The 15,619-nt window shown below is 49.8% G+C and overlaps 1 protein-coding gene across 1 annotated transcript; it reads left to right on the plus strand.

The window, feature by feature from the left end:
- Nucleotides 1-855: 855 nt before the first annotated feature.
- Nucleotides 856-14,521, plus strand: LOC121299505 (importin-9-like). The gene is made up of 24 exons (XM_041227256.1): nucleotides 856-1,101; nucleotides 2,606-2,667; nucleotides 3,320-3,406; nucleotides 3,628-3,829; nucleotides 4,004-4,092; nucleotides 4,486-4,572; nucleotides 5,168-5,287; nucleotides 5,620-5,720; nucleotides 6,094-6,152; nucleotides 6,589-6,740; nucleotides 7,168-7,266; nucleotides 7,382-7,488; nucleotides 8,180-8,319; nucleotides 8,460-8,619; nucleotides 8,804-9,030; nucleotides 9,363-9,511; nucleotides 9,957-10,085; nucleotides 10,347-10,622; nucleotides 11,240-11,406; nucleotides 11,493-11,626; nucleotides 12,173-12,292; nucleotides 13,074-13,190; nucleotides 13,468-13,544; nucleotides 14,086-14,521. Exons 1-24 carry the CDS (start codon nucleotides 936-938, stop codon nucleotides 14,194-14,196), a joined length of 3,138 nt encoding a protein of 1,045 aa, XP_041083190.1. The 5' UTR covers nucleotides 856-935; the 3' UTR covers nucleotides 14,197-14,521.
- Nucleotides 14,522-15,619: the final 1,098 nt, after the last annotated feature.

A 15,619-nucleotide genomic window follows, 5' to 3' on the forward strand; every position in this document is an offset into this window, starting at 1 on the left:
CAATGAATCGAAGAAGTGCCCTGGTTTTGCACCCTGGAATTCTGGTAGCCCTGTGATGGTAGTTTATACTGAACCAAGTCAGAAAACCTCACCACACTGGCAATGAATCTCACTGAACCGCCTTTATGTAAACGCATTCCCTTTGCGGCACTCGCTGACAGTCATCGCAGTGTGTCTCACTACACTTGTGTGACTCAGTGCTGAAGAGAACGGCTGTGGAGCAGGAAACCGTCTCTCTGTCAATAATTGAAGAGGATCATACACTGCTGGAGCCGGGGGTGCGAGAACGACTACGCCACCGAGATCCGCTCCAATGCATAGTGCCATGTGTTGGGCACAGCTGCAGCCAAACCACCTCTCGGGGTTCACCGGTAGTCTTTCGACAATGCAAACCAACCCTTAACAGAACTAGCTCTTAATAGAACTGAGAGCCCTGCTTTGCACTGGCATGAGATATTATTGCAGCCTAATGACTTTTTAAACATTTCAAATGGCCTCAGTAGAGCTCTCAAGCATGCCTTCTCTTCAATTGTGTAACCCGTTAACCTTGCCCCCCTGCAACACTCAAAATTGATATATGTAAAACGAATGTGGCATTAGTACTTACATCTGCTGCGAGCAAAGGGGAGTGTTGCAGGGGGGAACGAGTTAATGGTTACACCCTGGTGTACCAGTATTTCTATTATGAAAATCTCAATGTCATGTATATAGGCGTGCACGTTACATTATTTTTCATTTGCACGGCTTTGAGGGGACTGGGGGAGATTATAACCTCGCTGCCGTGTCTCCTCCGCTCCTGCAGGCGGAGCCGGATCACAGTTGGAAATGCACGGCTGCAGTCTCCGCTCTTGCTCGCTGCAAAGGGCCGGTCCGTGCATTGGCGCGCTCCGGTGCGGCATCCCCCGTCCAGCTCTGCAGAGGCGCTCAGGCTGAAGATGGCGGGCGTAAGCGGCACTGGTCCCGGCTCCGGTTCTGTTGCTGGCCCGGTCCAGCAGGGGCTCAAGGAGGCGCTGATGGAGACGCTGACAGCCATCCTGTCTCCGGTCCAAGAAGTGCGGGCTGCAGCCGAAGAGCAGGTGAAAGTCCTGGAGGTGACGGAGGGTGAGTGTAGACGCGCACTGCATGTGAATCGCAGTGCTGGTGCACAGCGCAGGCCCCCTTTGCGTTTTCACAACGATTTGTAAACGAGATGTCAAGTTAGCCCCGTCTCACCTGAGACGTGTGTTTTGCCCGTAAATTAATAGACATGCCGTTGTTTTTCCGTGCCGTTTGGGGATCGCTGAAAATCGCCACGCCACAAAGAGAATTGTTTTGGGGATTGAATTGCAACCCGTGCCTTTGCTTTTGCATGCATAGACAGGCAGGCACAGAAGACAGCAGGAATCTGCAGTGGCATCTCTCGGGTAGGCAGGGCGCTGATGCTCCGGCTGTCTGACACATGGCCTAAACGCGATTCTAACTGGAAAAAACAAATAGTCATGGACCGTTTTAAAAGTTATTATTTTTCTTCTAAATTCCCTGCCCTTTACCTTTCTGTAAACTTCAGCCCTGTAATCTGTAACAAACTGACACGCTAGTTTCCTAATTTTGTAATTTCAGGAACTTGATCCCTAATCAAATGCTTGTTTACCCCCTCAATAAATAAACCGGTTTATTATTAAATTGTGAGTGGCTTTTTAATGACAGAGTCTGTGATCGACCGGTCTGAGAAGACCGACTAATTTGCTTTAAAAAAAATTATATATATATATTTTTAATGACTGCTCACCAGTAGAGAATCGTATATAAATCACGCAACAGGATTTTAAACGTTGCATTTAAAAGAATCGCCAATTGCAGCTGCGTTTGTAAAATGTGCAAAGTGCTGTGTGAATTTGCAGTTGGAAATCCTAGCGAGAGATGAATTTCCTCGTACAAAACGAGGTCTGGAAAGACTTGGGCAAGTGTACTAGTTTACTACACAGACAGTGCGCTCCATGGTAATGGGGGCTGTGAATGTTAGCGTTGCCCCAGTGTCTGTTGTGTAGGTCCCGCCTGCCCAAGGTAAACGGATTTAATGTGAGAGTGGATGAGGCTCAGTTCTTTGTTCAGCACAGTATAGGTGCATGTGTAGGGGTTTGTTTGCTGGCTCTGTTGTTCCAAGGGCTTAAGGCTCTATTATTATATTGCATGATGATTAAGGGCTTTCTGGTCCTGTGATGCAGAGTGAGAGAGTCATTCAAACGGGTGTGTGAGCGAGCGAGCGAGTTTGCGTCCTTGCATTTCAAACTCCCTCAGTGCTTGTCCGCCTAGCATCTGCTTCTCTTTCAAGCAGGGGTCTGATCTGCACAGCAATACATGTGCACAGTACTGCGCAGTCACTGAACCCAGCACTCCCATTGTCTCCTGTGCAGTACTGTCACACACACAGCCCCGAGCTGCACAGTGCAGACTGGATCGCTGGAGGGGATCAGCACAGTCACTGAACCCAGCACTCCCATTGTCTCCTGTGCAGTACTGTCACACACACAGCCCCGAGCTGCACAGTGTGTGTGTGCGCACGCTGGTTTCCAGTGTGTGCTGCTCGCTACTCCAGGGGTCTCACTGCTTTGCTTTCCCCCCTCAGAGTTTGGAGTGCATCTGGCGGAGCTGACGGTCGACCCCCAGGGAGCCCTCGCTATTAGACAGGTGAGTCCCCAGCACTCTCAAACACCTGAACTGTTAGTGAGACCCAGTCGGGTTTCCTAAAACCTGGGGTGAGCGTGGCACGCCGCTGGTAGTGTCCCGGGATTGCTGTTAAAATACACTGCAAAGTGTACCAGCAGTTTTGCCCTGAAACCCCTCTTTAGAATATCGTTCTGCATCCCCTGCTCGGTGTTTCCTAATCCTGTTTGCCACTGTTTCTGCAGTCGGGGCTGCTTGTCATGGTTAGTAAAGCTGCCGGTGTATTTAGCCTTTGGGACAGTGTCATGAGTAGGGTTGCAGTGATGGGAGATTATTCGCATCGTGGTACAAGGTGTTAAAATGAGCCGCTCACAGTGGCAACACATTACTTACATTGAAATAAAAGCGGTTGAACAATCACAACAGTCGTGTCTCTGAAATTCAAATTCCTTTGAAGGACTTGGAATTGATCTCGACCCTGGTTGACAGTCCCAGAGAAGCAGCCTGCAGCCCTCTCGCTGGGTAGCGGCCTGCAGCCCTCTCGCTGGGTAGCGGCCTGCAGCCCTCTCGCTGGGTAGCGGCCTGCAGCCCTCTCGCTGGGTAGCGGCCTGCAGCCCTCTCGCTGGGTAGCGGCCTGCAGCCCTTCGGAGGTTCATGTGTGCTTCTGTTTCCACAGCTGGCGTCTGTGATCCTGAAGCAGTATGTGGAGACTCACTGGTGCGCTCAATCTGAGAAATTCAGACCGCCGGAGACCACGGACAGGGTAAGGACTGGAGTGAGAGATGAAACGGGCTCTGCTTTCAAATCCGTGTTCAGTTTCATACCATCGTGCAGGAAGCGTGTCTCTGTGCTGCACGAATACATCCAGAACTGAGCCTGATCAGTGCTTGCATGTGTTTATAAGATTCGGTTTGCAGGTACTGTGCGGTCTTTCACCTCCAGTGTTTTCTTGTTTTGTGTCCTGTCTGTTTCTCCGGCTCGCAGGCTAAAGGAGCAATCCGGGAGTTGCTTCCGAGCGGCCTGCGCGAGTCGATCAGCAAGGTGCGCTCCAGCGTGGCGTATGCCATCTCGGCCATCGCCCACTGGGACTGGCCCGAGGCCTGGCCGCGGCTCTTCAACCTGCTCATGGAGATGCTGGTCAGCGGGGATGTGAATGCAGTGCACGGAGCCATGAGAGTGCTCACAGGTACACACCCTCCCCCCGTGAGTGACATCATCGCTGCCCCCCCTCCCTCAGAGGAGCGCTCACCCAGCCTCTCTGAGCTGCTGCACCGCTGTGTGTGTGTTCTAGTGCAGTGTGTTTGTTCTGTTATTGTGTCAGTGGAAGTGTGCCACAGTGCCCTCTTGTGGTGTTTTGCAGAGTTTACCCGCGAGGTGACAGACACTCAGATGCCCCTGGTTGCGCCAGTCATTCTGCCTGAGATGTACAAGATCTTCACCATGGCAGAGGTAGGAGCCCCAGGGAGGATGGAGCGGTTTGGCACAGCGTGCTGGGAATATTAATATCACCATGATGGGCATGAGGCAGATGTGCCCAGACTAAAAATATGAGGATCTTGACCTTATTTTAAAAAGAGATTCAGAACTCTGTTGGAAACGGAAACCAAAAATGAAAACGTATATATATTTTTAAATCTAAGGTTGTAAATGTTTACGCATCAATGATAAACCCATGAACAGCACAGTATTTTACTCTGCGTTTAAGCAGTTATTTCATATGCAGATTTTTTTGTGTGCTGGCTGGCCCTGGCGCTGGTTTGATGTAGTTGCAGTGCACAGTCTGATCTGACCTGGTGTGTGTGCGTGTGTTTGAATCAGTAAGGGGTCAGTCTTGTTCCTCAGGTCTACAGCATTCGCACGCGGTCCAGGGCCGTCGAGATCTTCACAACGTGTGCCAACCTGATCTGTGCCATTGACGAAGTGGAGAAGGTAATACTGTGGGCAGTGCCCCGTTCATGCTTTAATTAATGTGATGCGCTCACCCAGGCTCAGTCACATTCGCTGTCATGCGTAATTAATTGCAATTACAGCATCACTGCAACTGTAGTTGAACCGCAGCACAGATAATACCAAAGGGTTTGCATCTGCTAGAATTATAGGATTGAGCATAATTAAAAAAAAAACCATAATTTAGATATTTTATTTAATGCAATCAAAGATACTACAAAATTATATTGCAAAAAAAAGTCTACCGGAAGCCATAATGGTAGTCCAGTATTTCATGTTAGATTTCGAAATGTCACATTTAAAATGTTTTGTTATGCATGTATGGGGGGGAAACCGCAAAGCGGTACGCAGTTCAGTATGTTAACAGAACATTATTCAGCAGGTTTCGTTCGACTTTCCGAAGCAGCATTAGTTAATTCTGCAGGGTGATGCCGGAGTTTTGGCCAGAGCCTCACATCCCGTTGCGTTTCAGTTCACGACGCTGCTCCTGTGTCAGGTAGATTACCTGTGTGAACCCTGCTAGCTGTGGGATCAGCAGCCTGTGCTGGGCTCTCACTTGCATTGCCTCGCTCCTCAGGGGGCTGCCAGGGCACTCATCTTCCCCGTGGTCCAGCAGTTCACAGAAGCCTTCGTCCAGGCGCTGCAGATGCCAGATGGGAGCTCCTCAGACAGCGGCTTGAAGATGGAAGTCCTGAAGGTAATCCCGTCCGATCTCCTGTCCCAGCGCAGCGCTCCCAGGTAGAATAGGGCAGGTTCGTAAGGGAGATTCAGGGTGTAGCACTGGGAGAGCCAGCACAGTGATCCTCATATACACACGCTTGTTCTATATATTGTAATTAGGGGGCGTTTAAAGGTGAATCTCTTTACGTTTCTGTTAATCTGATCGTTTTGTCTTTTGGGGTGGACTGTTGCTACCCTTCAGTGCGGTGCGGCGCTTCTGAGATCTGTAACCAGTGGATCGATCGCGTGCTCTGATTGGTCCAGGTTTCAAGCCCTAACCCTGGCTCTCCTCCTCCCCTCCCAATGCAGGCGGTGACAGCGCTGGTGAAGAATTTCCCCAAGCACATGGTGTCCTCCATGCAGCAGATCCTTCCTATCGTGTGGAACACGCTCACTGAGAGCGCCGCTTTATATCCTTGCACTAGAGTATCAGAGACAGCAGCCCGCTCTTACAGCTGCATTCAGCTGACCCCAGACTTCTTACACGGGCAAAACTGAAAGGGCAGGGAGCTTCAGATAACGTTTCCCCTTGTATGCAGTTTGTTTTAGCAGTCGTTTGTGTAGATGGTGCTTCGTCAAGGAGTCCCAGGGATGCTCTTCAGTTGAGTTTTTTTAGGAGATGGCAGTAAGCTGGAGTTTGTGCCAAGTCCGGACTAACACGCTCCCTTCGGCAAGCATCGTAGATTTCTAGTGGCTGAGGTGTGGAAACTGGAAGGGAGCAGGGGGTAGCGGTTTGGGGAGACGGGGGGGGTCCCGTTGTGCTCCTTGACACCCTGGCTGTACCTATGTGCGGACCGAGGTGAATTACACTGAAGAGGTGGACGACCCCATAGACTCTGACGGTTAGTCAACGCACAGAGATTGTTATGTGCTAGGGCTGGATTCGGACACCAGTGGACACTGTCATTATTTATATATATATATAACAAGTGCTTGTGCAATTAATAGTACTTTGTGATCATAATAAAGGTGTACTAACAGGAGAGGTGTGCAATGTACAGCACTATCTGCAGAGACACTTGGAGCATGCAAACTTGTTCAGATGTGTAGACTGTAAAGGAAATGAAGAATCCATGTTCTAGTATGCGATTCTATTTAAATATATATAAGCACTAACCCTGGAGGGTTGCTGGAGTAAGGATGAAATCTGCAGGTACTGCTGTTGCTGCAGTAACCCTTGCTGTTTGCTGTCTGGTATTGCTCTGCCCTGTTTCATGCGCAGTGCTTGCTGAAGTGTCCCGGGACATCTGTTGATCCCTCGCTGTGCTTGCTCTGCAGGTGAAGTCCTGGGCTTTGAGAACCTGGTGTTCAGCATCTTTGAGTTTGTGCACACCTTACTGGAGAACAAGAAGTTCAAGAGCACGGTGAAGAAGGCTCTCCCAGACCTCATCTACTACGTCATCCTGTACATGCAGATCACAGAGGACCAGGTGAGGAGGAGCAGGGGCCACAGCTGAACTGGGGGGGGCACTCCGTCAGAGCGGACCAGGGTTAGGAGAGGGGAACGCTGCCTTCCCTTTACTGTGGAACCACCGCGGGGTGTGTTAGCAGACATGAACCTGTCTGTTCGGCATTCTCTTTCCTCCCCATTCACAGGTGTATATGGAACACTGTGTGGTTTCTGTCAATCTGTAAAACATTACAGTAGCAAATGATCATCTGTCGCTGATAATTGTTAATTTTTCATCAATGATTCGATACGACAGCAGCTGAAACAGAGCGGGGGTATATTCAAGGTTCTGGTTTGGGTTTGTTCCCCTGCTGGAGAAACGAGGCAGGAAGCAGTTAAGGAGTCTCGGGTCTCTGCGGGAGCTTTGATCTCAGACACTGATTCCCACGCTTGCCTGCTTGTCACAGATTAAAGTCTGGACTGCCAATCCGCAGCAGTTTGTCGAAGACGAGGATGACGACACCTTTTCCTATTCTGTTCGGATCTCCGCTCAGGATCTGCTGCTGGTAAGAGGAGGGCAGTCTCTTGTGTTTGTGTTCAGACCGGTTCCTAGTGCTGCCCAGCGCCTGACCCAGATTTCAGTGTGAATAACGACTGCATGCCCGTCTCTCCCTGCGCCAGGCCGTCTCCACGGAGTTCCAGAACGAGAGCGCTGTGGCGTTGGCAGCGGCTGCCACCCGCCACCTGCAGGAAGCCGAGCAGGCCAAGAACTCTGGCAGCGAGCACTGGTGAGCGAGCGAGCGAGAGGCAGAGCCACATGACTCCTGTGCACTCTGACCTCTCCTCAGTGCTCTATTTTCAGGTTTTACAAAAGCTGTAGCTCCAGTTTTTTTTTGTTTTTCCCACCCCAACACACACACACACACGACGTCTGCTACTGCATGATAATTAATGATCTATATATAGATGTATTTATTTTTTTTTAATTAAAATATGTATCCAGGATACTCTGCTGAGATTGTTTGCAGTGTTGCCCTGTCCATTGCATTAGCATTAGTATATTCCTCTATTACGATACCTCGTGTGAAGAGAGCATGACTCATCGATACACAATCATTACACCCCTAGAATTACTGGAGTTCCTGCTGTTAGGGACCAATACTGGTCTTCAACCACACTTCACTTGTACTGGGATTTTTCACCCAAATGAAGGAGCGTTTCAGCCTGCTAAGAGCGTCGGCTTCAGGGGCCGGTTTCACAACACACCGCTAGCATCTTTACCGGTTTCAAAAAACAATATTGTTAAGACAGAACGAGAAAGCTTGGCGGAAATCCGCTCTGCATGATTTAAAGGGTGAACGTGTTGTTTTCTTTATGGAAGTGAATTGCATTTAGCAGACTGCCGGCCAGACTTGGTGTTGTCCTTGTTAAAGAGTGCAGACTCCAGTGCTGACCTGGGTGTTGGTTCTGTTGCTGCAGGTGGAAGGTACATGAAGCCTGCATGCTGGCCCTGGGCTCAGTGAAGAGCATCATCACTGATAATGTGAAGAAAGGACGCATCCAGTTTGACATGCACGGCTTCCTGACCAGCGTCGTCCTGGCTGATCTCAACATCTCCGGTCAGTCCCAGTGTCCCTCCCCTCTATTCCATCAAGCATGGATACTCTGCCTCTTCCTGAGAGCCTCTGAAACATGCTTTATACAGAGGAAGCTCTTGTTTATATTCCAGTCAGTAACGAGGTTGCTCTCTCCTCGGCAGTGTCTCCCTTCCTCCTGGGCCGGGCTCTGTGGGCGGCCAGTCGTTTCACTGCAGCCATGTCTCCGGAGCTGATCCAGCAGTTTCTCCAGGCCACGGTCAGCGGGATGCACGAGAGCCAGTCTCCCTCCGTCAGGATCTCCGCTGTGAGAGCGATCTGGGGGTGAGGGAGCAGTGAGCTTAGCTCACTGACACGCACAGGGGCTATATGCATGTTTTGTTTTGAGACTAAGATTTCTAGAGGGTTCAGTTTGTGAGTGATGCTTGTGTGAGATTGTGTGACAGTGTAAGTGCAGCCTCAGTGGTGACTCTCTCGCCTGGCTGCCTGCCGGGCTGCCTCCCCTCAGGTACTGTGACCAACTCAAGATCTCAGAGTGCACTCAAGTCCTGCAGCCCTTCCTGCCCAGTATCCTGGACGGGCTGATCCAGCTGGCCGCCCAGTTCAGCTCGGAGGTGCTCACTCTGGTCATGGAGACCCTGTGCATCGTGTGCACCGTGGACCCTGCCTTCACCTCCAGTGCAGAGAACAAGATCTGCCCCCTCACCATTGCCATCTTCCTGAAGTACAGTAACGGTGAGTGGGTCTGTCTCGGTCTCTCTCTCTCTCTTTCTTTGTGGTTTCTGCCCTGGTTTGTTGGTGGTTCTGCACTGTTTCTCTCTCTTTGTGGTTTGTGGTTTCTGCCCTGGTTTGTTCATGGTTCTGCACTGTTTCTCTCTCTTTCTTTGTGGTTTGTGGTTTCTGCCCTGGTTTGTTCATGGTTCTGCACTGTTTCTCTCTCTCTCTCTTTGTGGTTTGTGGTTTCTGCCCTGGTTTGTTCATTGTTCTGCACTGTTTCTCTCTCTCTCTTTGTGGTTTGTGGTTCTGCCCTGGTTTGTTCATGGTTCTGCACTGTTTCTCTCCGATAGACCCCGTGGTGGCCTCGCTGGCCCAGGATATCTTCAAGGAGTTGGCTCAGATTGAAGCCTGCCAGGGGCCCATGCAGATGAGACTCATCCCAACGCTGGTCAGCATCATGCAGGCTCCATCAGACAAGATCCCGTCCGGACTGTGCTCCGTGAGTATGGGGGGGGTGGCGAGCTCCGCGGGGCAGGGGGCTACTTCGCTAGCGAATCCCCTTCTGGCATCGTCTGTAGTTCAGTAAGCTCCCCCTGGCGTTTGTAGGTTTTCAGTGGGTGCTGTTATAAAAATAGAGAGTAGAGTGGGAGATTTAAATTCAGATCTTTATTACTGTTGCCTTTTCAACAACCTTTTTAGTTTTATTTACTTTCAGCTGTAAAGTCTCACTGACTCCTTCAACACTGCAGACCTGCTCTAGCAGTATAGGGATGAAAAACCAGACCAGCGAACTGTGTTACTAACTAGCTATATATCTTTACTGTTACTGCTAGCCGCAGCTAACTAGCACGAGTATAGATCTCTGTCAGCAACAGCAACTGCTTGTTTATTTTTTAGCAGTAGACGCTGAAACATTTGAATTCTTCACGGTGTGTTGTTTGCAGACGGCGATCGATATCCTGACCACAGTGGTGCGGAACACCAAGCCCCCGCTGTCGGAGCTGCTGGTCTGCCAGGCTTTCCCAGTGGTGGCACAGTGCACCCTGCGCACTGACGACCACGCCACCATACAGGTAGCGCACCCGGGCACCCGAGCCGTGATCACACACACCCGCAACCACCCTGCGGTAAAGTCTAATGCACGGCTTCCAACACTCACTTTGGCTCAAGGTCCTCCCCCATGACGTGACCCTGCCTGCTTGATTGTGCTAGCGTTAGGGAGAGAGGCTGTGAGTTTGTACTGGTGGAAGAGTTCTGCACATGCTGGGTAAGAAGGGCTGGGATTGCTTTGCTGACTGTGTGCGGCGTTTGATTGGGAATCGTTTCTTTCTCAGAACGGAGGAGAGTGTCTGCGGGCCTATGTCTCTGTGGCTCTGGAGCAGGTGGGCCTGTGGCACGACGAGCAGGGCCACAGCGGGCTCTGGTACGTGATGCAGGTGGTGAGCCAGCTGCTGGACCCACGCACCTCCGAGTTCACGGCCACCTTCGTGGGCAGGCTGGTCTCCACGCTCATCGCCAGGGCGGGCACGCAGCTCGGAGACAACCTGGACCAGATCCTCCGAGCCGTCCTCAGCAAGATGCAGCAGGCAGAGACGCTCAGCGTCATGCAGGTGAGCCCCCTGCTGTTCACACGTAGCTACTGCCTTCGCTGACACTCGGAGCGTGATGTACAGGGATTTTCTGAACTGTGCCACTTTGTTTTTTATTGAGTGGCTTTGTGAGTCTGTAGGGAGGAGACTGCTTGCAGATCCCACCCGGGGCTACTGTGCCATCTCACTTACTTTACTTTTGGTACTATTGAAACGAACGTGTGAAGAGTGGGGAGTGGGGAAGACATTTAGTTTTTGTACAGTAGTTCAAAGAGAAATTACAGTTCAGATGCAAGGCTGAAGCTAATGCGTACCCCCCATGAGTTAGCATTAAAGCCCGTACTGTAGTTACTGACAGTGCTCGTGACTTCATGGTTATTTTACTCCCCCAAAATAAGTTTTGCTCACAGAGTTTCTAAACTGGAAAGCAAATTACTCTGTGACCCAAAACCTTATCTGGAGCGCTGCTCACTGCAGATTTAAAACAGAGGGAGTGATGGAAAGGAAATTTGAGACCAAGCTTGACATTTCTGAAGCTGATGTTTGGTTTGGGGCTGCAGTATGCTGACGTCTCTCCCTCTCTCTCTCGCTCCCTCTCTCCTCCTCTCGCGCTCCCTCTCCCCTCTCTCCCGCTCCAGTCCCTGATCATGGTGTTTGCTCACCTGGTGCACTCTCAGGTGGAGCCCCTGCTGGAGTTCCTGTGCAGTCTGCCCGGCCCCACAGGAAAGCCAGCCCTGGAGTTCGTCATGTCAGAGTGGATGAACAGACAGCACCTCTTCTATGGGCAATACGAGGGCAAAGTCAGGTAGAGTAGAGCTGTGCTGTGTTCGTGTTTTGAGCAGCGAGGGGAGTGTCTGACCCGGTTTCTCCTCTCCTCTCCTCCTCCCTCAGCACTGTGGCCCTCTGCAAGCTGCTGCAGCACGGCATCAACACAAACGACAAGCGGCTGCAGGAGATCCTGGTGAAGGGAGACGAGATCTTCAACCCCGACGAAGGGATCCGCACCAGGTCCAAAACGGCCAAGAGTAAGATTGTTTGGAAACGCTTTTCAGCACGGGCTCCTTGTAATGGGTGGAGGCACGTCGTAGCTGTTCGATTCTGTTTCTGCTCATTCCTGTTTCTAGATTTTGAATTCACATTGGTTTCTACAAGCAGCCCCTGAGCTGTAGCTGCCAGAGTCTGTACCCATGGATGATATGCAACACATGCCAGATCAGTGTCTGTTTTGGTTTAAGAGCCAGCACCACCTAGTGGATCGAGTGTCCCTTTGTATCGCTGTCAGTATGCAGTACCTGTACACAAGTGTTGGCCAGAGACTTCGCTGATCCAGAACGTGTTGCATAATACATAGGAATTGGTTACTGCATTGAATATTACTGTTGATTTTTTTTTATTTATGTAGTGCAGATGTTCTCAGAAGTCCCAGTTAATGGGAGTTCCAGCACAGTTTAAGATCATTCTGGCTCTCGTGATCGTGTTTGTTTTGGTTGATGATCCCGTTCTCGTCTGTGCTGCCTTGTAGAAGGGTATCTCCAGTTGCTTACTGGCTTTCTCCCGTCTTGCGCTGCCAGATCCCGGGCGCTGGACCAGCATTCCCTTGCTGGTGAAGATCTTCAAGCTGATTATCAACGAGCTCTCCTCTGTGGTGGAGGCCAGCTCATCCAGGACAGCAGCAGGAGACTGGAGCCAAGGTGGGCAAGCCTGACCTGACACCGGATCCACAGCACAGGGGTGGAAAGAGACTCCTATTGCATTGCAGTTTCATGCAGTCCAGGTTTAGCCTCAGAGTATAGGTAGCAAACTCCAGTGTGTTTTATTAAACCAGGAGTGGATCAAACTGCAATGCAATGGGAGTTTCCATCTGTAGCATCTGTTTCCAGGCAGGTCTTGCATGCATGTTGTAGTCTTTTCATAGGAGACTGTGTGGTAAGTGACTCTGCAGCTGATGCATAGTTCACACACCCTAGTCTCGAATCTTGTAAAGCGCTTTGTGATGGTGGTCCACTATGAAAGGCGCTATATAACAATAAAGATTATTATTATTATTATTATTTACAAACACAATGATGTTTTGCCTGGGTAGTTGCTTGCATTCCTTCACAGATGGTGCAGATTTCTTGGGGTGTAACTGTACCCTGATGTTCCACTATGCAGGGTGCAATGCAATGTATTGTAAGATCTGTGTGATTCGTCATAATATCATTTAATGATGGACTGTTTTGTTAAAAAGACAAGAATTAAATGAAACAAGTGTCCTTCATACCAACAATAAAACATACTTTCTTCTTCATTCAGTAACCGCTGTGATCTGCACTGATATAGCGGTATTGCGATATATCACAGGAGTATTGCGTCTCTGATGCACAGGGAATCCTTGCACCCCTGCCAGTCCCGTTTCGGGGTGCAGGTCTTGGTAGACGCAGGGGGAGTCGTAAGCACGTGTTGCTGAATGATCTCTTTGCTTGGCTGCAGAGTCCAGTGATATGTGGGAAGACCAGGATCACGATGAGGAGGAGGATGATGAGGAGGATGAGGATGATGGACTGACGGGGCAGCTGCTGTCAGACCTCCTCTCTTCCAATAAATACGGTAAGGAACCAGCCTCTTCGTGAGCTACCGTATTACTGTGAATATAAGCACGTGAGCTTTCCGATTTGTTGACAGAGCCCAGACGCATGATAAAACTGCGATCGCAGTGCCAAGATTAGTTTCTCACATAGCTCTGTTTGACCTTGCTGTTCTTAACTGAGCTCAAAAAAGCAATTACCAGTTAGTGATAAATGTAAGAAGTTTAAAATCTTCACTGAAACATTCGTCTCTCTGTGAATGATTTTATGTTTGATTATTTAATGTATTGCTGTGCCAGATGAAGATTACTATGAAGATGATGAAGAGGAAGACCCAGACGCTCTTAAAGATCCAATTTATCAGATCGATTTGCAGGTAAATTGGTGGCCTGACACAATGTCCCTGTGCAACTAGAAAGCTGAATACAATACATGAATATCACTGCATTATATCAAGAGCAATGTGTATCCAGCTGCGTGGAAGCTGTCTGTTACATGCACACTGACACACACACACACGTTACTGACATCAGAATTTCAGCAAAGAACAGAATACACATGTATATCTGTAGCATTAAATGCAGAGTGAAGGTTCCTCTTGAAAATAACTTTATACAAATGAACTGGAAGTAACAGGGTTTCCTCAAGCTAAAGCAGTATTGCACCACTGCAGTGTCATTGTAGTTGTAAGTTGTAATCCTAACTTGTTTCATTTCATATTGTGTTTTGAGGTAGTATTATTTGCACTTACTGTAGACCTGTACTGCATTTGTGTTAATCCTGCAGTGCCCTGTAACAGCTGTATAAGTCAGCTTTGATAAAGGCGTCTGCCAAATAAATAAATGAATAATAATAGATGAGCCGTTGCAGATCTGTGGTGTAAAGGCGCCCTCGTTAACCGTGCTTCTCTTTCCCAGGCCTACCTGACTGATTTCCTCCGGCAGTTTGCACAGCAGCCTTGCTGCAGCATGTTCTCTGGGCACCTGAACGAAGCGGAGAGGAAAATCCTCCAAACCATCGGCATCTAGAAGAGCAGCCCTTATCCCCTACGTCGTGTCTGAACGTTTCACCGTGGCGCGCTCTCCTTCTGTCAGAGACACGCCTCCTCCGTGCTCCAGCATGTCTGTCGCTGGAGAATGCCAGCTGCTTCTTTTTCCATTTTTTTTTCTTTAAAAGCACCCTTTTTTTATTTTTTAGGACTGTAGGGAAGACCTCACGAGGACTGGCGCTGTTAGAAACGAGGGAGGGAGTACGGGGGTCTGGGGATCTTTTTAGAAGCAGGGAGGGGTGGGGGTGTTTGACAGTGTTTCTTCTGGAGGAGAATTTAAAAAGCTGTCGCTGAAAGAGGTCTGGATGAAGTCTTTTGCAACGCAAGGGTGCAATGCATAGGGAAGCCAGTGGGGGGGGGGGCATGGTTCCTGAGGTCCCAAGACCAAACGGACCTCTCTCTGTGTGTAATGTTTAGCCCTCATCTGCGGACCTTTTGTAAACCTCTTTTTAGATTACGAACGACCTTTGCAGATCCCTGGAAAGTAAAGTAGAGGCGGCTCCCAGATTGCCTTGGTGAACAGAACGCTGAGGTTTCGTGCACTCACCCAGCTTCTGTAGACCTGGTAGGGGCATCGCTGGCATTGCAGCGTTTTGTATGGCCCGTCTGCTTTTAGCATTGGGGTTTTAATCGGAGTGCATAGCGGCCACACGCGACCAGAGGCTAGCCAATGAGAATCTGAACTTCTCAGAACTATTGCCGAGGTAGTTTTCGATCCAGACCGCCGTCGATCCTACCCTACGCTTCCCCTCGGTTGTGAGACATCCTTCGATGTCCTACCCTGAGAACAGCTGTCCCAGATTCAGAAGTAATTCAGTCCAAGTAGGAGAGGCTGAACCCTTCCAGTACGGTCACGCCTTTCCAAATTCATTCTGGGAAGCTTGTTTTCAGTTTGACTGGAATGCCGCTTGTGAACTGTGGCACGATGGGAGCAGTCCGGATAGCGTTGCCACCTGCACGCCGAACAAAGGAGCGTTTTCCAGACCGGGAACCGGGATCACAACTTTTATACTCTAACCTACCCCCAAAACACTGCTTGCATGATTGAGAGCCTGTGTGATGATAGATTAGACACAGGGGCTGTAGAAAGGGCTGTACAGAATGAAAGTGACTGGCATGTAGCTGGCCTGTGATAAATGGCTGCATGTTTTAGTGTGCGCCTCTGTTTCCCACTCCTACCTTGTGGGTGAATTCCTGCTGTATAATGTAAAGCACTGGCCAGTGCTCGCACTCATACAGGAAGTTGCTAAGCACTCTGGGAATTGTAGTTTTGCGCATTGATAAGACTACAGCATTCCTTACCCCCTGCGTTGGCACTGTGTTGTTATCAGGAGGCCAGTTTGGGATTCAGGGCACCCCCCGACCCATGTAAACCAGCTGTGTCAACGAGGGCACCTGCTTAA

The sequence above is a fragment of the Polyodon spathula genome, chromosome 25 (genome assembly GCF_017654505.1).
Source record: "Polyodon spathula isolate WHYD16114869_AA chromosome 25, ASM1765450v1, whole genome shotgun sequence".
Lineage (NCBI taxonomy): Eukaryota > Metazoa > Chordata > Actinopteri > Acipenseriformes > Polyodontidae > Polyodon > Polyodon spathula.